The 26,367-nt window shown below is 40.3% G+C and overlaps 1 protein-coding gene across 4 annotated transcripts in view; it reads right to left on the reverse strand.

Moving 5' to 3' along the window:
• The window catches only part of VPS13B (vacuolar protein sorting 13 homolog B), a 729,531-nt gene that overhangs the window by 26,682 nt on the left and 676,482 nt on the right, over positions 1-26,367 (reverse strand). For all 4 annotated transcript variants that reach the window (XM_069957347.1, XM_069957346.1, XM_069957349.1 and 1 more), the window contains exons 46-56: positions 22,752-22,835; positions 22,434-22,609; positions 20,865-21,035; positions 20,184-20,385; positions 12,506-12,694; positions 9,830-9,976; positions 8,019-8,302; positions 6,755-6,882; positions 6,091-6,290; positions 4,808-4,926; positions 2,714-3,540 (exon numbers count right to left, since the gene is read on the reverse strand). In XM_069957347.1, coding sequence (XP_069813448.1) covers positions 2,714-3,540; positions 4,808-4,926; positions 6,091-6,290; positions 6,755-6,882; positions 8,019-8,302; positions 9,830-9,976; positions 12,506-12,694; positions 20,184-20,385; positions 20,865-21,035; positions 22,434-22,609; positions 22,752-22,835 — 2,527 coding nt within the window. The remainder of the gene's footprint in view (positions 1-2,713; positions 3,541-4,807; positions 4,927-6,090; positions 6,291-6,754; positions 6,883-8,018; positions 8,303-9,829; positions 9,977-12,505; positions 12,695-20,183; positions 20,386-20,864; positions 21,036-22,433; positions 22,610-22,751; positions 22,836-26,367) is intronic.

Below are 26,367 nucleotides of genomic sequence, written 5' to 3' on the forward strand. Positions count from 1 at the left end.
CTTAATAAAAACATATTTGCTTATAATGACTTTACTGTAAGCTGCAGAAGAATACCATTACTATAAACCCAGCAATGTAATGAATGGGGAGCAGAGGAAAACACAAAAAAACAACTATAATATGATTAATAATTCAGAGAGGCCGCTGAAAGCATCAGTATATGACTGGAGGTCTGTGACTACAGTTATTAAAAATGTGGACTATTTTAGGGTTCATGTACTGTGCGCTGTCCTGTAAGTACATAAACAGGAAACTAAAAATGCCCACTTTGGGCCTATTTGGATGAACACCACCAGATCCTGTGAAGGCGTCAAATATATACCATGTGTAATGGCAGACATCTCAACTGCAAAAATCCCATCACTTGTGCACTTTACCCAATCCAACCTTATCCCCAACCTTACTATAGAGCAGTGCTTCTCAATTCCAGTCCTCAGGCCTCACCAACAGGTCATGTTTTGAGGATTTCCTTAGTATTTCACAGGTGATATAATTATACTCAGTGCATCAGGTATTATCACAGGTGTCCTTTGTATGGGAAATTCTCAAAACATGACCTGTTGGTGAGGCCCGAGGACTGGAAGTGAGAAGCACTGCTATAGAGGATCCAAAAACAAACAATTTTATTTTTTTTTAACTGGGCCCGAGTCCTTACCTCCTTCCCTCTACAGAACCTGTGGGCCTGCCACCCACATTGGAGTCACCCAACACTTTCCCCCCTACATACATAGGACATATCAGAGGGTCATTTTGACTAGCTCTCTTTCCCAGCAACTTGGTAATGGTTGTGCAGTATGTTCTTGAAATTACATAAAATGAGCTGTTTTAGCTACCGAGATGGGCATCACTTTCTTTAATCTTTGGAAACCTGGCTGGGCCTTATGATTATTTCAGTAAGAAAAAAAAACTCTGAAAGTCTCAGAAACCTGTCGGCTCTGATCAGCCATCAAAGTGAATTCCATTAATGTGTGTGAAAATCAAGGTTTACCGTTGATTGGATCAGTGACCCAGAACTCTGCGCGGTGCGGTGGTACTAAATATAATACTCTGATAATTAAGGACATTTCTTGACCATTGATCTCTAGGTCATGCATGCTTGTCAGGTCAGCTCCAGTCACAGGGAACCTTGACATCTATGAAGAAACCCATCTCCGATCCTCCAGAGTGTAAGCGTTACTTGCCATCCGTAAGGTATTAACGGGGGATTAAAGGGGCTTCCACAAATATGTTAATGAAGAGAATCTGTACATGATCCTATATCAGGTGACGCTGGCTTACTCAAAGGAGTCTCATAAGAGAAAATCAGTTTTATTTATTCTACGCTAACAATATGTTTTTTTTTAAAAGTGTATGAGGGAGATTTATCAAACTGGTGTAAAGTAGAATTGTCTCAGTTTCCCCTAACAACCAATCAGATTCCACTATTCATTTTCCAAAGAGTCTGTGAGGAATGAAAGGTGGAATCTGATTGGTTGCTAGGGGCAACTGAGCCAGTTTCACTTTACACCATGTTTGATAAATCTCCCCCTATGTGTATACATGTATCATAAATAAATATATATGAATAGGTGCATTTCTGTAAGGTGCTAGAGCTGGGGCTCCAGAAAAAAACAACAACATGGGGTGGAACTAGAGTCTGGGCTATAAAGCAAGCCACATATATATATATATATATATATATATACACACACACACACACACACACATCCTATTGCAGATTTCATCATATTTGAGGGAAATAGTGTTACATAAAGTGATACTCTTCTTATCACAATGGCCGACATCATCACAGAACATGATAGATCCCATTAGGGTCTGTCAAACTTAGCCATGGTTTCATGGATGTGAACAGAACCTTAAATCATCTATAGGATGGAAGAGTCGTCATAGTGCACCATTGGAGACCATCTTTTTCAGCTGAAGAGGTAAGCTTCAGGATGTGGGTGCTAGTACCTTTAAAGGGGTACTCTGAAGTTAAGTAAAAACATAAATTAGCATTGCTTACCTGTCTGTCCCAGTTCTGAAACTACCAAAAATCCAAGTGTTTTTGTGTCTTAGTTCTGTACTTTGCAGTTGTGCTTCCTGGTTGAGCAGTTGCTCCGTACTAAAATTCCCAGAATGCATTGCTTTCCCTTAGCTCTCCATCACAGCCCTCCCACCCTGTCTAATCCCCTCCACCCACACTCCTGCCACTTCTTGGCCCAAGGATGTTGCAGAACATCTCATTTCACTGCATTTCATTTCATCAGTGAATCTCTAAAATACATAATAAATATGGTGCAAACCATATAAACTGGATTTTGCACAAATGATGCCATAATTCTGTAATCTGCTCCATTATGTTAAAAGAATGTTTACATTGATACTGAAATGGCCCCTTCGTGTTCCTGTATTGTGCATAACCTATTAACAAGTTGAAGAGACATGTGAAAAGTTTTGATCTGTCATGGGGTTGGTGTTTAGACCACCAGTGATCATCAGAATCAGCCAGACGAAGCACTCGGCTAAGCACTTCACTCCCTGGATCACAGCATACTCCACAAACTTACAATGGATCCCATATTTTGAGTGGATATTTTAAGTGAGATCTCAGCAAGCCATGGAGTGAAGGACTTATCTGAACACTTCTCCCACCTTATCAAAACTTTTTACATGTCTCTTTAATTTGTCAATGGACGCGTTAAAGAAGCTGGAAATGAGAAACACACTTACCTGCTCTGAAAAGGGCACCGGCAGCATAATGCATTGCTAGGGCGTGTATGAGCTGTCTGGCAGTGGTAAAGATTGGTCCACGTTCAAACACGGAGAAGGATAATGGAGTATGGTCTGAGGCGATGTACAGCTTCAGAGATGCATGGATACTAACCAGCAGGTTAACTGGTTGCACAGTCAATCTCCTGAGCTTCACTGGACTAACTAAGGCTGATGCATGCTGTTGCACCTGATCCGGCAGTATATGAGGAAGCTTACAGCCAATCTGCTTGGTTTGGTTCTCCAGCAGTTTGCTTTCTGGCAGATAGGTATCAAACAGTGTTTTAACATAGTAGACAAATGTGTCCTCCACGTAAAGTCGGGACGGCCTCAGATCGAAGCTCAGCTCATTCAGATCACAAATGTCTTGTTCTAAAGAGAAGGTGATGAAGAGTTTGAAGAAGGAGGTCTCCTTGTATTCCTCCAGCTCCTTGACAGACATGAGCAGACTCCCAGCCTTTGGCCATCGGGTGCACTCTATTTTCTCCTCTTGACAAACCAGAACGGGGAAATGGAAATTAGACTTGCTGTAGAGCTGGTTGTCTATCTGTAAATCTCCACAATACACTTCCAGGCTGTAAAACACAGGGATCCCACAGGTGAGGTCTGTCTGCATCTCTTGGCAGGGCTGTCGGAGATAGCTGGTCACCGGGGTCAGATGGAGAAACACATTGTCCATGGTCAGCCGCATGAATCCTGAGGATGCTTTGTAATTGGTGATGTCGTCGTAGACGCCCACGCTGAGCTGCGTGATGAAGGACTTGAAGACAATGCGCTGACATTGAGTCCTATAAAAAAAACAAAAAAGTTGGTTACTCTTCTGTACTGAAAGGAGTAGTGTCCAGTGCAATGCTGTGCTGTTCCTTTCTCTATGCCTAAACTGCCAAGTGGGTGTTACCAGTTAGGGGCGTGTTCCTATACTGTCAGTTTTGGGTAGTGCCACAGTGTAGAAACACGTCCCTAGATGGGAACACCTAGTTGGCTATTTACTCACTCATTTCTAGTAAGAGTAACAGACAGACAACACATCACAGAGCTGTACAAAAAAGTTTTCCACAATTACTATTTATTACGGCCTCTCAGTGTAACAGGAGTACTACCACAGCAAGTCCTGGACACCACAAACAATAGCACCATTGGGTGTCTAGCTGCCTAGATACCATAGGCTATAGCTATTGACTAAGCCATCTAGGGGGTTAAATTGCCTGAATCAGAGCTAAAGGGGTAGTTCACCAAAAATGCTTTCAAATAAACTGGTGCCAGAAAGTGACTGAGATTTTTAATAAAAGCAAATTACAAATCTCTATCTCAAGTTCAGCTGCTGTATGTCCTGCAGGAAGTGGTGTATTGATTCCAGTCTGAAAAGCAGGAGAGGTTTTCTATGGGGATTTTCTACTGCTCTGGACAGTTCCTGGCATGGCCAGATGTGGCAGCAGAGATCACTGTGTCAGACTGGAAAGAATACACCACTTCCTGCAGGACATACAGCAGCTGATAACTACTGGAAGACTTGAGATTTTTTAAATTCAAATCTTAGGCACTTTCTGGCACCAGTTGATTTAAAAGGAATTGTTTTGGGGTAAACTATACCTTTAAAATTCTGCACCTGCTATATATGAAACAGGTACAGCTACTGGTCCCACTCCAAACTCCATAGAGACGTAAATAGCATGGCACTGACCATCTATGCCTATACGGGGTATTTGGAGCTTTCTATCAGAAGACCAAGGATCTAACCACTTACAGGATATATCAATAAATCATCACAAAACATTGAACCTAAAATAACACAATAAAAAAAAAAAAGAGGAGATGGTCTTTAAAGGGGTTATCTAGCACTACAAAAACATGGCCACTTTCCCCTGTCTTGTCTCCAGATAGGGTGGGGTATCAAACTCAGTTCCAATGAAGTAAATGGAGCTTAATTGCAAACCACACCTGAACTGGAGACAAGAGAGAGGGAAAAGTGGCCATGTTTTTGTAGTGCTGGATAATCCCTTTAAGGCTTTTACTGACTTGCTCATAGACACGGTTCACTTGCAGGCAGTGATCTACCTGTTAAGACTTGTTAGAACTGGTCCGGCTCTACCTTCTGGGGCCAGTGTGATAATAATTGCTCCACAATGCTGGACAACATCCACGTAGACATAGCCATAACCAATGAGGAAAACCACCTATGGAAACAGCACAAATATGTTCTATGAGTGACGCCTATGGAGGAATTCCACTTTCAGAAGCACGCTCCCCGACAAGATAAGACACATGTTGTTAATTTTCCCAGGCCAAAAGACTATCCCAGCAGATGCCTGTAAGAGAACGGGGCTTCTGAAATGTCACAAATTATACACATTTATTTTGTTTGATAGCCCCATCGCTGCAATTTGCTGCAAAGGAAGAGAGATAACACAACAGCCAAATCATGCAGAAAATATATGGCTCTGACACACAAGACCAGATGGAGAAAAGTAAATCCAAATGTAGAAATTGTGACTACTCAGGTATCATCATTGGGTCGGTATGTAATGTTATTATCATTAAAATGTAAAAACTTAATAACCATGTAAATTATAAGGACTGCTTAAAGTGAATCTGTGACCCCCGACCACCTACTGAGCTAACGGCGAGATCAATAAAAGCATTAAGAACATACCTTGATTGCTGTGTTTTATTAAAAAACAACAACAACAACTTTATTTGGGCTGTGAATGGTGTCAAAGAGGTGGAGTCTATTGTTCCCTAGGCCCTAGTGCTGTTACACCCAAGGAAATTTTAGACTCCACCTCTTTGACATACCAAATAAAGGTGCTTTTTTATGCTTTGCATTAAAGGGAATATCCCAAGATAAAACGTATAACCTATTCACAGTAAATGGGTGGGTTTTGGACTACTGGATCCCCAAAAAGAGCACCTGTCTGTTCTTCCCTTGTGTAAATGGAGCAGTGGCTGAGCATACACAGTGCTGCTCCAATCACTCTCTATCAGGCAGAGATAACCGATTCCAGCACTTGGCTCCAGTCACCAGTTCCATAGCAAGGCCCTACCAATTGCCCATCATCCCCACAAAATGATGATCCCTTCATGCCTTATACATAGTCACTTTTAATATTATTTGCATCTTTATTATCTGCACACTGGGATAGAGAACATCTTAGAGACCCCCACACTGACAGTTCATCGGATAGCCACTAGGTGGTGATTGATTGGGTGTGAGCTTAGTCGTAACCAACCTGACAAGTGATGGGGATTTCTAGTGACTTCAAGGTAAATTAAACTTTAGAGCAAATTAAAAGTTTACATTTTTTTAGTACAGTAAATAGTGCAATGGTCTGCGGTGATACCTGCGTGCCCTGGCTATTGATATCGATCAGGTCGCTCCATTCCACAGTTGACTCCTCACATGATAAGACTTTCAGGTAGATCCCAGGGAGGGAGTCTTTGGTCTTGCAGTCTGGAAAACTGGAGACTTGATGATACATTTCATGGTGCACTGAGCATTCTGCTGGGATTTTTCGACAATAAACCTCAAACTTTGGTGTTTCTGAAAAGAAACAGAAGAATTATAAAAAGGTTGAATATGCACATTGTTCCCATTGGTAAAGTGTACCTGTCAGCACATCAGCTGACCCGATCAGCCGTGAATTTCTCTCTGCAGCCAGAAATTTGAGTATCCATGGCTACTCCATAATGTGTGTGTGACCCCCATTTAGATTCAACCGGGGCCGCGCATATTACGGTCCCAGTATTCTATATACCCAACAGGACCAAAATAATTTTTTTCCGTGAGGTTAAGATGTTGTGTAGACATAGAGAACCTATCGCTTACCAAATACTTTACAACTAAATTATCCAAAACCTCAAGCAACATAAGAAAATAAAGTTACACTTGGTTAGGTCATACATTTTGTATTGGGGCGGTTCACAGAGGACTGTACGTTGATATCATTTTGCAGTTTATTACTAGGAATGTGGTGTATGATGATTTATGGCTGCTGAAATCCATACCTTTAATATTCTCTTTCAGCAGTAAGGAAACTGTGCACCTGTTGCGAATAATCATTCGAGGGCTTGGGTCTTCGGTAAGGGTAATGTAAGTCACTCCGAAATGTTCCTGATAAGTCAAAACCAAAGCTCTGGCCAAAAAGAAAAAAGTTCATGTCATTAATTTATATATATATATATATATATATATATATATATATATATATATATATATATATATTCAAATACTTAAAAATACTGGATGCATCAGACGTTAGTCAAGGTTTTTTTTTTTTTAGTTTGGGGAGACTGTATTCTAGACTTGGGGCAGGGCCAGCCAAAGTAGATGGTAAGCGGAAGCCTTTAGGAGCTACAAGAATTTTTTCATTGACCCCTTTGCTGCTCTAGTCCCCCAGGGAAAAGACCACCAAGAATTCTAATATTACCAAAAGAGAGATAAAAAACAACAAAAAGATGTGTTTATCATACTTATCGTTTTGTATGCTTTCTTGTTACATTTTTTCACCATCTTTTTTTTTTTTACTATCTATCAGTTATTAGTATAACACTATTGCCTTGACTTTGAAAGAAGTATTTTCTAAATTATTAAGAATATTCTAAGTCCCCCTCCAAGTTCCATGACTCAGCCTATGGCATTTGACTTTTATATGGTCACAGAACTTTTTAGTGCCTTCTAATATTCATGTAATTCACAGTAGGGGGTAGATGTTCTCATATATAATTGACAGCATTCCGCTTATTTTTATGGTGGAGACTATAATGATTCTCTGAGAAACACGTGATGGTGTCTCCGCAGTGTTTTGGTTGATCTCCCTGAGGTCAACCATTATTCTCTATAATGCTACTCTGGCACACTCCAGTACAAAGTACAGTATGCTACAAAACAATTGGGTATATTGATGACGCATATTTATGGCCACAATAAAAAAAACGATCAAACATTGCCTGTGCTTAAAGTGAACCTGTCTTCAGTTTCATGCTGTCTGAACTGCAAGGCATCTGGGTTTTCCCCATGGCTTCTCCCTATTCCGCCAGCCTCGATTAACAGATCTCTCCCTATGCCTAAACCAGGACACAACTATTAATCAAAACTGGTGGGGACATTTGGCAATTCATGGTTCAGGCAGCATGAAAGTGATAATAGGCTCCCTTTAATTGAATTATGTGTTGTTAGTAGTTTGTAATTAAAACAATTGCAAATTTCGTAAATGCCCAGTCCATGATTACAAAGTAATACACCAAATCAAAGTTCTTGATACTGTCGTACTTGGTACACGAGTCGTTGCCAGGGCACAGTCCTAAAGGAACAGCAACACTCTGTCTGGGATACTCCGGGCGGATGATGGCGGGCAGGCTCCAGCAATCGGGACTTCCAGCCGCTGCATTGTGGCACAGGCTGAGCAGCACGTATTTCTGCAGAGGAGGTGGTTCTCCCGTTGAGTGACTGTTGTCTGACACAAGATCCCAGCAGGGAATGGTGTTGTACTTGGCCACAGGATGTTCCCCAACTGGGCCGATGCTGAACACAGTGCTGTCTGGTACAGGAACATACTATGAAAGAAAAAATGGGGGGTTGGACAACACAAAAAAGAAAAAAAAAAAGATAAGCTTGATTAAAAGAAACAGATGATTCAGTCCACGGAGGTTTGACTTATTATTATGAGTTGGACATTTGAAGCCAAACATCGGATAGTTGAAGTACAGCCAGATTTCCAACACAGAGCACAAAGATATCATTTTTCCTTGGGCTTTAAACATAGTTCACAGAGAGGTCTCACTGCATTGTATCTGACTTAGCAACAGGTGAAAAGTCGATATTTCCCCCCAAAGTCTTTGTGGTCAAAGAACACCGTGCACAGTAAACAGCAAACGCGATACCGGAATGCAATTTCTATCACGACCTTCATACACTTGTTGTCCCTCTATGACCCATGGTTTACCCTATTACATAAGACGCAGATCAGATATAACATGAGCATTTCCCAAACAGGAAATTAATGTTAAAAGCATTTACTTTGACCACTAAATAAAGCTTAAATAAATAAAATGTCCCTCTTTTATTTGTACGGTACGGCCTTGGCCTTGTTTGTTCTTGCACATGGTATGAATTTTCAAGCGATATGATAGGTGCATGGCTTAAAAACAAAACAAAAAAATAAAATCAATAAAAATAATAATATAAAAGTATTGTTTTCAATCCAAGAGAGAACATCCTGTTAACATTCTGAGAATTTCATCTTTTACCTTTACGACAATCAGATTCATATTTTATAAATTAATTCAACATGCATTAGGGACCCATCAGTAGTTGGAAAAAGGAACTGGCCGTACATCTCCTATAATACAGGGAGATTTGAGGTCGATAATTCTTTGATAGGTCAAAATGACCCAATCAGTTGGCAAGAGAGCACTTATGTGTTTGTTGGCTGATCGCAGACCATAACACACAGGGAGATATTGGTCTGTTTGGCCAGTTATTGCCCCATGCGATAGAACCCTTACGTCAGGCAACCTAGCCAATTCAGGTGGGGGTTAGCTCTCGAACACCTTTGGCAGTCTAGCAGTTGAAATTGAATATGATTGATCCTCCCCTTATCTGTTTGGGAAGAGTTGGCAGACACCACCCCCCCCCCCCCCCCACACACACACACCCAGCCATAGACTATACTCATGTTTTCCAGGACTCCCTAGGGCTGCATCCAATTTCTGCAACCGCCAGTAATAAAACATTGCACGCTCAGGTTCGGCCGAAATCAAGCGTGCTTCAGGTTAGCTCATCTCTAATGTTTAATGGCTATGGAAGTCTTAAGTCCTTTCCCCACAAGCAGGCACTCAGATGGACCTGGGGTGCATGTGTATGGGAAGGGCAAGAAATATAAATAGAAAATAAATAGCTGTCATCTGAACAAGCACCTCCGCTCTGTTGTGTGGCACTGTTTTGGAGGAAATCAGCCAAGTTTTTTTTAATCTCATAAAGCCCCTTTAAGTGACATTACTCCAGTGGTCAGAACATGACTAACAGAAAATAAAATACAGAAATAATGGACAGACAGGATATAGGGGATCTTGGATCCTCACCACTTCATCAGAAAGCTGCTGTGGGGCTGACATCTGTGGGCTGTAATAAATCTTCATGGAGGTGTTGTTGATGAGCGTTGTCTTGTCTTCAATCTGTAGTATCTGGATTCCATTGCGAACCATTGATGAAATGCTAAACTGGCAAAGCTAAGAGAGACAGCAATTTATCAGCCAAGAAGAATAGAAGTAAATGATGGATATAGAAAATAACAGTACAATATTGTCTAATGCATATGTCTATGGACATATAGACATCTACTGTAGGCCAAGATCTTTACATACACATCACCCCAGTGAATGTCCACCCATAAACACAGTGTTACAATGCAATATTTACAGCTCTTATTATACTCCAATTTGCAATTCTTCAAAAATGTATGTAACATTGATACTGGTAGAGTACTACTTAAGTTTTAAAGGGTTTATTCGAATTAGAACAAAGCTAGCTTCTTGCAAAAACAGCACCACCCCTGTCCTCAGGTTATGTGTGGTATTACAATTCAGCTCTATTCACTTCAATGGAACTGAGCTGCAATACCCACACCAAAACTGAGAACAAGAGTGATGCTGTTCTTAAAAAAAATGGCCATGTTTTTCTAAGTCTGGGCAACCTCTTTAAGACAACAGAAAAGCTAAAGACCTCTTTTGTATAAAGCTACTGACACAAATGTCGATATGCTCAGGTGATGGCATATCCGTCAGTGTGAACCAGGCTTCGAGAAACTTACAATGAAAAAGGGGAATAACTACTGCAAAAGTAAATAGCGGAAACGGGGAATTTATAAAATACATTTGGAGCTAGTAAAATACGCAACTGCGGCTCATACATAAAACCGAGAACACTAAAACTCAACGGGCTCTGCAGCATGTGCCTGATACTGGCACGCTTTCCATACACACGTCTCTGGTCACCGTAACATAAAAACTGCCTTCTAATTGTTCTATAAACCGTAATGAGATTTAATTTGGGCTATAAAGTCAAATTGTTTTCTGTAGTCACCAAATTACGGTTCCCTCTGAGCCAATTCAGAAATATAGGTACATTATTAATTTACAAGACTAATTTGATTTCTTGACTTGAAAGGAGCCGGGTAGTTAGGAATGATGTTTTAGGTGTATTGTGTCCTGCAAAAAGAAATATAAAACTAGCATAGCATGCACCATTTAGTTACAAGGTTGTTCCATGTCTCAGGAATGTTGGAGAATGGCCCCAGTTGTACTAAGCATAAAAATAATACCAATAAGAACATAAAAATAAAAAAAAATACAAAATGGGGAAACGCTGGAAAGGAGAAGTACAAAGGGGACCTGGCCAGGATCTGGGCTCCATTATTATTGTTTATAGATCATTAGTTTTAATGCAATATAAAATCCTGTGGCTTAGATATCAGATATACGTAGATTTTAGATTTCATTTCCCATTATACAAAGGACCTATTCACTCCGATAGAGGATCGCTCAATCATAATCTGTTCTGACAGCAATGTTCACTCCTTTTTGTAATGTGCACATTTGACTCTACACCTGTCATCCCGGAACGTCTTGTAATAATAACTTATTTCTTGATGTTTTGTTGTTTTTTTTTTTTTACCAAACCTAAGAAACATATCCAGTCCTTTTCTACTTTGTTCCAATATTAAAAGAATTAATAAAGAGAACTGGCAGTAATAAACTAGTGCAAGTGATAATTTTAGCAAGATAAATGTCAGGATGTTCCTCTGTATTGATCCCATTGACTTATGCTGCGTTTACACGGAATGATTAATTCGAACGATAATCGTACGTGTAAACGCAGCGAACGATCAAACGACGAGCGAGAAATTGTTCACTTTGATCTTTCAATAAGTTCTCAAATCGTTGTTGATCGTTCGCAAAAATTCACAGATTGTTCCGTGTGAACAGTCGTTCGCCGATTTAACCAATGTGTGAGATAGGCTTAAGCGATCGCAAAATGAATTTCCGTACGATATATTGTACCGTCTAAACGCTGATCGTTATGAAAAAAAAATCATTACTCTGACATGGTTAATCGTACGATCGGGCGAATTATTGTTCCATGTAAATGTAGCATTAGACGTAAGTATCCACTAGCCCTATTTTATACCTATCAGATTACATGGGCAGGAACCCTATTTTCAAGTGTTATGGCATATCGCTAGAAGTCCAACTTCTTCTGTTTCCCCCAATAATTTAAAGAATAAAGGGCCTAAGGTTATTCTAATATTTTTCCCACATTGGTGCACTCCACACCACCCACTCTGTAGTGAACTGTAAAACACTTCCCTTTAAGTGAGTAAAGCTGGCCATATACATTACATATATGTTGGCCAAACATTTTTTACTTTGGCAGGACTGGCTGACCATCTTTCATGTATGGGGCCTTCCAACTCAACTATGGCAGATGTTAGAGGAGAAAAAGTTTCAGCATTGCTGAACAAAACAGTCACCAAAGGGACCTCAACCCCTTTCTGAAGATCAGAAAGGGTCCAATGGAGCAGCAGCCAGTGCAATATACTGCTGTCTGTGCCCTTAAGCACCAGATGATGAGACAACGCATCCTCGCTTAGATCTCCTATTGGCTACCGTACACTCCAGTATTTTATTCATGTAGATCTGGATGAGAAGTCTCAGCTAGTCAACATAAAAAAAAAACATTCAGCCCTTTTAGTCTCTTACCTTCTGATGTCCAGGAAAGGCTCCAAGCTTGATATTTGCATCAACAAATCCATCTTCATCCAAAGATACCACTTCACCATTATCTCCATCCTTCCATTTTGGCGAGGTCACGTCATGAACCAGCCGTACAGCGACAGACTTGTGCACGGTGTTTGTGTTGGCCCAGTAGATCCCAATCTGAAAAGCTTCCTGAAAAATACAAAGTCATCACTGACAAATGTAGGTCATATAGAAAACCCTCAATCAGCACAATCTACATCTAAAGCTCCCACCAATGTATTCACTCTACCAGATGAATAAGAACTCTGGATCCTGGTGCTACCCTCTTATGGAAACAAGAACAGGGATTAGGAAAGAGTTGGAAGAAAAGTTGTGTTGGTTTTTTTTGTTTTGTTTTTTATCGACATGAGATGAGCGAACCTTGAGCATCCTCTGGCTTGTCTGAACCTGAGCAGGCGGCATTTGGTTAACGGTGGCTGCAGTCCTGGGAGGTCCTGAAGAGTATGGACAGAGCCTATGGCTGTACCCATGTTCTCTAGGAAGCCTTAGGGCTGCATGCAATTTCTGCAAATGCAGCATGCTTGGGTTTGGACAAACCAGAGTGTGCTCGAAGTTCACTCATCTCTAGTCTCAACATCTAATGCATGTTACCAATAACTCTACCTAGAACTCTGGTTTCCAGAAACATTTGGTTTATTCTTCCATACAATCCCATGAGTATTTGTATTCTATTTCTATCAACCTTCACTTATTCTACCAGTGCTACTCATTGACTATATTCCTGTATAATAGGACGCGTTATATTATAACTTGTATTTAACGTCTGTCAGGAATCTTGTCCGTGACCTCAAGGAAACTGGCTTTTTGTTTATTGATGTATGTGGTCTCTCTTTGATCAGTTCCCGGGCATGCTTCCGTGGAGTATTCTTGCCAGACTAATGAATTTGGCTAGTGAAGTACAGCAGGGCACTGCCAACAATCTCACCAGACACCGTCTGGGGGCCACAATAGCTGCAGTAAGCAATAACTACATTGTGAACCATGGCTTCCTACATAAAGAAACAAGCTCAAAACCTGAGCCGTGATGTCAACCGTGATGAACAACAGTAACACAAGCAAGACAGATATAGAAAACAGATCTTTAACTAAAAGCAAAAAAATTCCCTGTGTGTGTTTTCTACTAGCTTGCCATGCAGTAGATACTGGAAACTCTGGTTACGACTGCAGAAACTTGTTAACATAACCTCCCAAGGCCGAGCGCTGGTATTTTCCTCACTGACGTGTGTAACCTTGACTACTCTTGGTCTTTCTATGCTTGCTTTGTGAGATGTCTCAATTATTCGCTCTACCTTTGCTCCACAAAGGAAGTCATTCATGTTTTATTATTAGTTTTTAAAAACATATTATTGACCTCTACTATTTGAGAGCGTTTAGCGGCAATCAATGCCAGCTAAGTACTGGGAGAAAAAATCCCTAAGCTGGAAGGGGAGGAAATCAAAGTATTCAGGCAAGTGTATAGGAAGACGCAAAGGTGAAACACTCTATCCATTTTATGAAAAAGGTTTGTTAATTGTATCATAAAAATGTCTGCAGTTTTTTCTTATGCTTTATGTTTCAGTTAGAGAGGAGTGAATGCGTGTGCGCAGCATTTGATTACTGGTGGCTGAGAAAGTTGCATGCAGTCGTAGGGAGTCCTGGAAAACATGGATACAGTTTAGGGCCTATGGACGTATCCATGTTTTCCAGGCAGCCTTAGTGCTGTGCCCAACCTTATTAGCCACTGATTAGACCACCACTGATCACTACAATGTGCAAAAAGAAGTGCTCGACTATGGGCCTGTCTCTCTATCTCTCCCCTCACTGCAGAAGGCAAATTCAATAGAACTCTATGGAGCTTGTCTCCTGTAGAGAGCAGAGACTGAAAGAAATGAGCATACAAGCGATCAAGCATATCTAAAAAAATAAAAAAACCTAGCCTCAAAATGTTACTATCATTTAAAAAAAAGTTTTGATCAGTTTTCTGTGCCGAGAACCTTACCTCATTACCTTAGAATGAGCATGCTTCTGTGCTTTTCTCTGCTCGCTACAGAAGAAAAGCTCCATAGACTTTTATATGTCATAACCAATACATTTCAGGTCAATTTTACCTCTCTAGTAGACAGAAGAGCCCGGCACTCACCAGATAAAAGGTTTGATTATTTATTCAAATGCAGTATGCATCAATGTTACAGACAGGATGCGTTTCGGCCAAGCATGGCCTTCATCAGCTTAGTCTCACGTTCTGACTGTAACATTGATGCATACTGCAACTGCATTTGAATAAATAAGCAAATCTATCTGGTGAGTGCTGGGCTCTTCTATCTACCTGCTGCTGGATCAATCCACCAAGTGCACCACCCCATCTCTGGAGTGCTGCCCTCCCTACCTACTCTACGTAATTTTATCTCTCTGGCAAAACACTAGTGACATATCCTAAACAGAGATTTTGGTTCCTGTTGTAAAGCAGTGATCAGCCAACATTGTGCATGTTGGCTAATCGTTGTTTTACAACATGAGCTATTACACAAATCGATTATCGCCCGGAATGGCAGGTTATCGGCCAAGTACAGCTGATAGTGGTGTATAGGGCCCCTGCAATCAACCATTGACAGATGATGTCGGAGGCGATAGGGGTTGACCAGCAAGCGACAAAACTGATGGTCGGAAGATTGTTCAGCTGCCAGTTATTAAGGTGTATGGGGGCCTTAAGAGCCACAGGGGGAGATGTTCAGTCTACCATTTCCTTTTTGTAAATGCAACGGAGGAAGGAAGGACCATAGGGGCACCAAAGGCTATAAGTAGCATTGCATTTACATTTACCAATAGTGACATGATTAAAGTTGGTGTCAGGATAGAAAACCTAATTTCAGATACCATATTAATTGAAAACTGAATCTAGAGTTAATAAATGAAGGCCCTTTCTTGAGCTGCCAGGTTTCTGCACAGATTATAGTTGATCACTGGTTATCAAAAAACCTTCGTAACAGGATGGGATTGTCCAAAGTGGGGTTTCCATTTAAATATGATACAAATATCATTGGGACTGCATGGAAGTCCTCCCTACTATGACGTCCTGACCTATTTTATATGCATCTACAACATATCAGTAGGTGTAAGCTTGTCTCAGTAGTCTGAATGACCTTTCCTGTGGACCACTGGTCATCCATTTTCCAACCTCTAGCCCTTAATAAATACACAAATCTTCCTGACAAACACACGACTGTCTGGGCATCTGTAACCCCCTGTATGATCTACAATGAATAGAAGCACGGATCACCTTAATCTCATCTAAAAGCATTTACGATTCCGAAAAATACTCAGATAATGAAAATTGTAATGGCAACAGAGGACGTCATTTCCAGCTGTAATTTCTTCCGTTTTCACAACAAAGACAAGTGTATCATCCGAGCATTGTAACTGATTATAATCAGAACATCAGAGGAGGAACAATCTCCTGCTGAGCACGACCAGGAACAATCACCAGTCAAACCTAATAAGAAAGGCTAAGTAAAGACACACAGACCCCAGGAAGTGCAGCTGGTGCCTAACCGGACAGACCCCCACCCCACAATAACAAAAAATAAGCATAAAACAAATAAAAAGTTGCAGTCACATGTCCAGTATCAATCATATTGATTCGCTTTGATCAGCTGAGTAATCTTCCTGTATTACATCTGATGAAAGCTGTGGTGTGTTTATACAGTTTGTGGCTTGCATTTGCCATTTACGACCACTATAAAATGAAGGCATGTTGGGTTGTGGTTAGTGGAATTAGGAGAGAATGGGTGGATTATCTGACACATCATGTCACAGAGGTACACAATGTAACAATGTTCTAGAACTCGTATTTATAACAAACAAAAACAGATCCTATCTAGCGTTCCAACTGGCTCCTAACACCACCTCTCGCACACTTTGCAAGATGAACCATCCAGTTTTCCGCTTCTCTACTCTCTTTATTGACTAAGTACTTGACTGCAAACTGTATAGTAAAACTGTAGAAGAGATTTACAATAAAAGAGCTCTGTGCGGTAATATATGGGTTGGGTGACAACTGATTTTGCAATGAATAATATATAAATGTAATTTACGATGTGATAACTTATATATATAAGGCTAGTTCTGATGTCATCTCTACAGTTTTTGTCATAATGGAAAACATACAATTGTAGCTGAAAGCCACATAGTAGAAGATGCTTTGAGGCAGAATTTCCCCACATGTCACATAATGGTCCATACTTTCTGTGTGAATATAGATTAATATGTTACTATTGCCCTATTACCTTATTTCTTCCAAAAAAACACAGGGTCCTATATTATTTTTTTCCTCTGAAAAAAGGGCTAGGGTTATATTGAGAGTAGGGGTTATTTTTGGATAAACACTGTACCTCCCCTCGCCCTTTAAAGTTTTCCCCCTAAACTGTATCTATCCCCACTCAGTAGTTAGGCCCCCATACTGTATCCCCCCCCTGCTTCTTCTGTAGTTAGTCCCCTCATACTGTATACCTCCTAGCCCCCCATACTGTACACCTCCTTCCCCCCTCGGTTACTATGCCCCTCATACTGTATACCCCCTCTGGTTCTCCAGTGGCCAGACCAACAGTCCGTCACGGTATGCCCATTCTCTATCTCAGAGATGTCGGTGATGTCACATGACTAACTTGGGCTTATTTTAGGAGTAGGGCTTATATTTCAAGCCTACTCCAAAAACCCTGCAGAATCAAATTTGTTAAAAAAATGTGTTTCTGGCTGCACAACCCCTTTAATAGCAGTTACATATGGCAACACCAGCTAAGCATATGCCTGCAACTCCCGAGCTACAGAAGCAGCATAGCTAGTGGTTTATGTGACTCCCATTAAATTCATTGGGGGTTACACAAACTGAGAAAAAGAGTCTTTTCAGTGTTTTTCAAGGTTCAGCTCTCAGAGGTGAGACCCACATTTTTGGCATCCTCCTGACATATACTTTAGGTGTCTTGCAGTGTCAGTCTAAAAGATGTATAAGTGCAATGTGACTAAATAATGTAAAAGCTACCGCTATAACAAAAGTTCACAGGAAAATAAAGCCTTGTCCATTAATCTGTTGTGCATAGTAAGGAGAGACAGAGATGTCCTAGTTGGGGAAATCACAATTATAATAATTGAATGATTATAATGTAATAATTGGCGAATAATTCATTTAACCAGTAATTGAAGAAAAACATAACCGTGAATAATCTCCCAAATATGATTTTTTTTAATAAACTCTGCACAATGATGTCATGGCTTCAGCATTCATTAGAAGCCTCCCCATGTAATAAAGCATAACATACCCCCTACTGCAGATTACACTTCTATTATGTCAGAGAGCCTGATAAACACATTTGGTCTCTTGACACCTGGACACAGTTATGGAATTACATTATGACTTGTATACTTGAAATAAAGGTTGTATTATCTTATGCATCAAACTCGTATTTTCTAAATGAATAGCAAGAAAATGAAAAGTAATAACATTTAAACATTTAATGTTGTACGTGGATTCTAGGTTTTTCACCAGTTTTCTCCTCCAGAGTCTCCACTGTTAATTTCAGTTCTCCCTGAGCTAATGTGCAGAGTCTAAAGTGTATGATGTATATATTGCAGGCACCTAAGAGGGGACCCTGCTGTGCTGTGTTTCTATACAAACCCTAAGAAGCAGCAGCAGGGCATTGAGAACATTATAAAGGAGTAGTGAACAGTCTAAGCTGTAAATCAAGCCCTGGGTGAGATTTATTATTACAGTGAGCTCCTGGATAATAGACTCTTTGCAGTCTCTCTCTGCCTGTGCTATCCAAACTCACTTCCTTCCCATCTCCCTCATCACTCCTTCAATTCTCCATAGACTTCCAAGGGCAGCAGGTAATTGTGTCTTTCAGTAAGCAGCTATTCCTTCTTGTAAATAGCAGTCAAAATTGAGCTGCTTCAGAGTGAATAAAAATTGTATTATTTTTTTTTACCAACCGGTGTCAGAAACTTATACAGATTTGTAAATTACGTGTTTAAAAAGTCTTCCAGTATCTATCATCTGCTGTATGTCCTGCAGGAAGTGGTGTATTATTTCCATTTTGATAAAATGCTCTCTGCTGCCACCTCTATCCTTCACAGGAACTGTCCAGAGCAGGAGAGGTTTTCTATAGATATTTGCTACTGCTCTGGACAGTTCCTGTGATAGACAGAGGTGGCAGCAGAGAGCACTGTGTCAGACTGGAAATAATACACCACTTCATACAGGGCATCCAGCAGCTGAAGGCTGGAGATTTTTAAATAAAAGTAAAATACAATTCTGTATTTTACTGCTTCAACAGAGGGGAAGCATTTTTCTTTGATAAGACACTTTACAAAGTGCATGCACTAATTACACAAATTTTTTTTTTAAATAACAGTGACCACATAAGGTGTACCCAACTAAAAGGCATTATCCAAGCATCAGGGACCTCCAGCTTGAAGACGACAAAGGACATGCCCAAAAACCCTTCTAGGCGCTGAAAGGCAGTGTAAAAATGGATGCAGAAACTAGTACTTAAATAAAAGTACATTAATTGTCTCAACAACAACGCATTTCGGGGTGCACCCCGAAATACGTTGTTGTTGAGACAATAAATGTACTTTTAATTAAGTACTAGTTTCTGCATCCATTTCTACACTGCCGGTCAGCACCTAGAGGGGTTTTTGATCTTCACCGTTCACTATGGGGATCCGACACCTCCACACCGACTGCTCCTCTGTTAGAACCCAGTGGCTCTGGATCCTTCTAACAGCACCCACATCCGACGGCTCCGGCTCCCCAAATCTTCACTGACAGCATATGTAGATGTTGTGCTCTAAGTACAACATCCAAAAGTGAGCGCATACAGAGAGTTATAGCTCTCAGTTTTCACCCTATGGCACCTTGCACATTTCTTACAGCCATCCAATCCAATTCTTAAACACTTGCATCGCCTGCAGAATGGTGTGTCCATGTAACACTGTACTATTTGTAGCAGTTGCAATATACTGTAACTTGATGAATAGAATATATCAGTGGATAAATATGTCCATTAAATGCAATGTTACGCTTACCAGTAAGATGCTGCAAAAAGAAAAGGAAAAACATAGCAATCTAATTCACAAATCATTACGGCCCCTCTAAACATGTTTTCCTTTGAGGATTGATTGGTAAACCGATAATTTTTAATGGACCCCTAAGTGTCGGCTTTGTTGTCATATTATCCAGCCAAAGCGGCAGATTTAAGTGTCCCAAAGGGGATTTCTGTTTTCTAGAGAGTCAGCTGCTCACCAGGCCTCCATCCTGTTACTGTGTGCACTAAATTATAGATCTGCCGGTTGGATCACGGAGGGGTAAATTCTTCAATGTTACAGGAGTATTGTGTACATACAGGAATGCCCATTGGTGTGTTACTCTACAGTTTTCATATCATCAAGTACCTCCAGGCATACTTACCCTCCCAATCATGGGGAAACACAACTGCATGCAGGGTGGTACAACGGTACTTAAAAATGGTGTAAAACTGGGTCTCTCCCTGTCCATTCTGACATTGTGAATGATATAGGGACACTTTATAGAAGCCCTTCCTCTTAAAATACAACACAAAAAAATAATTTCTCAAGTTTTTTTTACCTTGAAGTTAGGTGGCACAATGGTTTTTCCCGCAGGAATCTGAAGAACAATGTCCTCACCCTCAAAAAGCCAAAGGTCCCACCGGGACTGGTTGATAAGGAGGGCCCATGGGAGCAGTTCAATCAGCAGGGTCTTGAGGTGCGGCTTCCAGAGAGAGAGCTTAACCCGCATGGGGCTATCCCACTGAGCTAAGTGCTCCCCGCTGTAAGGAACAGGGAAGAATATTACAGCTGTATCTTTCTCCAATAAAACCAATTAACAATGTAAACTAAACCTAGTCATATCCATCTTACTGTACATCTATAGTAAGCTTGGAGAACTTTAACCAAAACCTTTATCACAAAGCTCAGGATTCAAGTTGCTAAATGCTAAACCAAAAGTGTATAATATGGATATAATACTAGTATACTACTAATAGATAAATGCTCAGACAGGACCATTGCAGTCCTGGAAATAACATGCCTCAAAATGGAACCTATAGCATTTCCTTAGCAGAGATGTTCAAATTTACAGCAGAAAACTTTGAATCCAACTAGTGGCGGTGGTTGATAAGTTTTGCCTAGAAAAAGTAGACTCGCTATTTAAGTGCCTCAATTTCCAGGAAAAGTCTGGTATTAAATTCTTCTGCCACCTACACATTTCTGGAATAAAAAAAAGACCAAGGCTAAAATAGAGACGTACCTGTCTGAATCTTTTTTATTATACGGCCACACAGGCTGAGAATTACATCCCTGCCCATAAAAGTCGGAAACGATCTGGCCGGCAGAGTAATCACTTTGTGCTTTCATGGCTATTTGCTTAATCAGAGCTGTGGAGATGGGAACAGCACATTCTGATGGGTCATCTTCTTCCCTGGAAACACAAGAACATACGACCACTATCAGATAAGAAAGCTTTACTACCATAGGCTTGGAGAAGTTACCGAAATGTCAAATTCCAAAGAAAATAAGTTCTAGGAAGCTTTTAGCTGGTTTACTACCTTAGTGTGTTTACAGCTAAGCATCACAAGCAAGATGGTAGATCATGTCTATATCAATAGCAAGTCCAATCATATAGCTATATAGGTGAAAACAATCATTTACCCCTTCAATGACCACCTATTTCAGCCTTTAGGACCATTTTTAGGGTCCCCCCCTCCCCAACACACAACTTTCTTATTTGTATGCATGTCATAAATGGTCATCCCTCATTTAATGCTCTTAAACAAAGAACTCCTCTTGTTAGAGTGGGTCCTACTGTGGTGAACAAACCCAGCCAAACAATACAGTCAACTACGTAATGTTACATTGTTAAAGATGATGTAATGCAACCACTTAAAAAATGTCTACTACTGATGGAATACACACTACTTCAAGGTTCAGTTCTATTTAAAGGGATATTCCAGCCCTAGTTTAAAAAAAACTAAACAAAACATACTTACCTAGCTCTGATCCCCTGCTGCTCCCATGCAGCTTCTGAACCTCCAACCAGGACCTCGATCTTCTCTATTCTTCCTGCTTCTCAGACAAGTGCTCGTTGAGTAGGTCCCACTCCTGAGCTTTCATCTCAGAAGCAGGAAGAAAAAAGGTCATAGGACTGGACAGAGGCAAATGGGAGCTATACCCCATTCATCACCAGTAACACAATAATTATTACAATAAGACTAGAATAACCCTTTAAGGATGGGTAGATAATAGATACTACTTCTAAGTAGTAATGTGTGCAGTGATGCAATTGTCATTTCCACACACCAATTGACCAATATAATTCCATCAACATTTCTGCTGATTTGAAGAGGAAAATACGGCAGGCTGACATTCTTGATATAAAGTGAACCCAAGGTGGAGGCTCATAATGTGAACAAAGCCTAGGGATACATCTTAATGACACAACTATGATTCCATATACACAAATTTATGTTCTAGTTGTTTATGTTTATACTAACCCATGTGTGTTTAATGTTCTGATGTCTGTGCCATGTTTTTCTGGCATCCCTATTAGAGATGAGCGAATCTCAAGCACGCTCTGGCCCATGTGAACACAAGCATGCAGAATTTGAATATCACTGGATGCAGCCCTAAGGCTTCCTTGAAAACATGGATTCAGCGATAAACCATATTGATATTGGTATTTTCCAGGACTCCCTAGTCCTGGTTCACACGGACCCGCTTATCTCTAATTCCTATTCCCAGAATCCTCCATAATACAGAAGGTATCTTGCCATAAAGTTTGTGCACCAATACCAGAAAGGTAGTAATATTTCCTTGTTACCTGGCTTGGAACGTCAGGTGATGGGTTATATCTGGCTCTATGCTCTGCAGCAGCTTTTCCAGTCCCTTCCCAGGAATCACTTGTGTTTCTCTTAAGCCAAGGCTTCTCTTCTCTAAATGTATAATAATGGGATCTGGAAGATGGCTCCGCATGATAAAAAGAGGGCTGAACACAATCTGCAAAGACAAAGAACAGAATGACATTAATCTCTGAACTTTCCAGCTGCCTGATATTGTAAATTGTTGCTTCTAAGGTCGCTGCAACCTCCTTTCTGTCCAGTGTATGTGAGGTCACACCGCCATCATATCCATTACTCACCATGCGTTGCTGTGCCTGAGAACCGGGCTCTAGGGTTAGAAGCGTGCACCACACGTAAATGATGGGTCCGTTTGAAGATGGCACCTGCACGTAGTAGAGGATATTAATCACAATGCTTATCTGGACAATGCTTCTACTATTTCCTGCCTTTAATCACTTATTCTACAACATACAAGTTAAGGATAAAAGCAAATAAAAAGTGAAAAAGAAATCAGAGTATCCTATTAAAAGACAACTGTTCTCCGTTCCCCTGATACCTTAAAGGGAATGTATCACCTAAAAAAAAAAATTTGGCCGATTAGAGTCAGATACTAAACATTTTCCTTTTATTGTAATCTTTTTCTATTTTCTGACTTTAATTTTTTTTTATTTTACTTTTTGTACATTGTTATGGGGGGCTGCCATCTTGCCTGGGCTGTTCTTAAAGGGGTTATCCAGCGCTACAAAAACATGGCCACTTTTCCCCCTCTCTTGTCTCCAGTTCAGGTGTGGTTTGCAATTAAGCTCCATTTACTTCAATGGAACTGAGTTTCAAAACCCCACCCAAACTGGAGACAACAGTAGGGGGAAAGTGGCCATGTTTTTGTAGCGCTGGATAACCCCTTTAACAGCATTTAGTGATATGCTTTACAACAAGACTCATGGACATAGACGCCTATATAAAGAGTCTGTCTCCTTGAAATGACTGTTAAACATCAATCAGCGCGCTCTGGGATACGGTCATTCCACAGGGAGCTGCTATTGTCTTGTACTGATGTTATTTATCTACTGGTGTCACATGTTGCTGCAATGCTGTATATATCACTTTACAGTAGCCTTCTCTTATCACAACAGACACAACAAGAAGTCTCAGCTTAGTTTTTGCCCTGGTGGTGAGAATGAAAACTGCAAGATTTCAGGATTATTTTGAAATATTGATAGAAAAATTGAAAACTAGAAAAATGTCACCAAAAATTTATTAAAAATATGTTTAACATAAAAACATTATTTACACAAGAAGTCATTTTCTGATGACACATTCCCTTTAAAGGGGTAGTCCAGGATTACAAAAATGATATGTCTGCTTATGGGCTGTGTAAGGTATTGGAGATCATTTTCTATCTAGTGAATGGAGCTGAACGGCAATACCAGTCAGAGCCCAAGGACAGATGTGGCATGGCCTATGAATAAAGAGCAGAACTTCTAAATAATGACTTTAAAAGGTACTTTGTGTCTTTATAATTCTATATGACCTATCAGAATGTCTTGAAAACTGGACAACAAACAAGGTGGAGCTTATTTACATTAAATGGGTGTTACTGGGCAATTATACGCTGTTCTTGGTGGGAAAAGGCCTGCAATTACCTGCAAGTAGGGGGCAGAGTTCTGCTGTGTATCATAAAACACAAAGGAACCTCCATTCACTAGTAATGTGAACCACCACTGGTCAAAGATGGGGAATTTCCATGATTGGAATTTTATGGGATATCTTAGTAATTTGCTATAGAATAAAATGGGGGAAAAGGCCCCTTATAAAGGGACGTTTTCAAAACTTTTTTTTTCCTTTTTGATGACCTATCCTCAGGATAGACAAGCCACATCTGATTGTTAGGAATCCAACACACAGCATGGAAATGAATGAGCTGCAGTAACCCATAATGGCCACTACACAATGTACGGAGCTGCTTTCAGTTCAGTTTTCTGTGTATGTGGAAACCACATGGCTCTTAAAAACAGATGATCATTTAGGGGACTGTGTGTAGGACCCCCTCCAATCAAATATTGATGGCCTTTCCTGAAAAAAAAACCAACTTCTAAATGTCCTGTGAGCTTGGATTCAAATGTTGCCAAGTATGTTGCTTCTGGCACAGCACAAAATGGCTGAGCGGGTATAGCTGATCTAGAGACGACTAAGAGAAAGTAATATAAGCTTCATTATCTTTGCATTTTGGGAGGGGTGCTATTGTTATCCTAAAATCTTTTAACAATATTGTCTCATTTTCAATTTTTGAATTATCTACAATATCTTATTGTACAAAAATGGTCGCCTGATGGAGCAATCTGTGCAAACGGCTTATCGCTGGCTACTGCGGTGGCCTTCCATTAGATACCTTGCCTGATGCACTATGCCCATTGGGTACTTATGTCCCACAATTTTCCTACTTATATATGTTATGTTATATTGTGCTTTATGATTAATACAGCAGCAAATATCTGCTCCTGTCAATGATGGACTCAACAAACTCGTGTGTGTGTGTGTGTGTGTGTGTGTATATAGACACACACTACTTCTCTATCTACTTCACTTTGGATCAGGCTATCCTTTAGTATCGTATTGTCTTAATCCATGGTGACATTTTGAATGTACACAATTTCTTAGCCAAAAATCAAATGCCATCCAGCGCAGCCAATAAATGCAGACAGATGTGGAGATCCTCACGCACCCTCCCTGGAGCCAAAGGACTCTATTAGATGCAGCATGCATTTTGTCTACTGAACGGTGCAATAAGGGTGGAATTAATTTTTTCATCCCCCCCCCCTTTTTTTGGAACGACAGGAAATCCATGTCTAACATATCAACAGTAAAGCGAACAGATGTAAAATATCTACATCACATAATCAAAGAACAAGGGCTTTGCCAACTTCTAAACAGGCCAGGAACATAGGGTGTGTAAATGAGAACACTGCTCAAGCATTTTCTCACACACAAATTGCAAACTGCTTCTCGGTAGCCTGTCTTGTAATGTGATCAAGACATATCACTACTCCGGCCCGCGGTGATATGATCCTACTATATGCCGATCCTGCTCTTTACTTCCTGATCACGCTAAACATTTGGAAGAAAACTTTGAGCTGTAATGTCAACAGAAATCTCACAGTATATAAATAATGCACATCCAGCCGTGCCCGCGTGCAATGTATGTTTATCTAAGACGTATGAGACACTGAGCAAATAAACAGGAGCACAATAACAGAGCGGGGGTACCGGGATTTACCTATCAGCGGGAAGAACTATTTTTGGACTATATAAATCCATATGGAGATGGGAATTGCTGCATTTACAGTGTTAGGAAATGTTTAGAAGACAGGGGACCCCAGAGGAGAGATAGAAAATGACTCCCCTTTCAGGGGCTGCTTGACACCAGCACACTTCTTACTCCTTATCATCGGATTTTCATGACCTGATTACATTTGTCACTTTCTTGTTTGTAGACACTGCATGAATCACCACCCAATAAAATGAAGGAATAAAGCCATGTCTCTCCTGGGGTCTCATAGCAGCCACATGGGCTGACTCTAGGCTACCCTTGAAAGTTTTACATGTAAGCAACAAGGGAAAATACAGTATGTATGTGTGTGTGTATATATATATATATATATATATATATATATATATATTTATATAATAAAAAACCAGTTTTAAAAAGTTATATACGGCTTAATTTTTTTTTTCAAATATAAATTATGTAGAAAAGAAAAAGGATATAGTTGCAGAAATATTCGTGTTGTGTGGTTGGGCTATAGCAGTTATCCAATGCGACTTGTAGTAATGAACTGATAATTTAAAGGGGAACTATCATCAGTTTAGATCAATCTAAGCTGCTGATAGCTCTCTAGTGGGCACAGGGCCCTGAAG

Source organism: Dendropsophus ebraccatus, chromosome 2 (assembly GCF_027789765.1).
Source record: "Dendropsophus ebraccatus isolate aDenEbr1 chromosome 2, aDenEbr1.pat, whole genome shotgun sequence".
Classification (NCBI taxonomy): domain Eukaryota; kingdom Metazoa; phylum Chordata; class Amphibia; order Anura; family Hylidae; genus Dendropsophus; species Dendropsophus ebraccatus.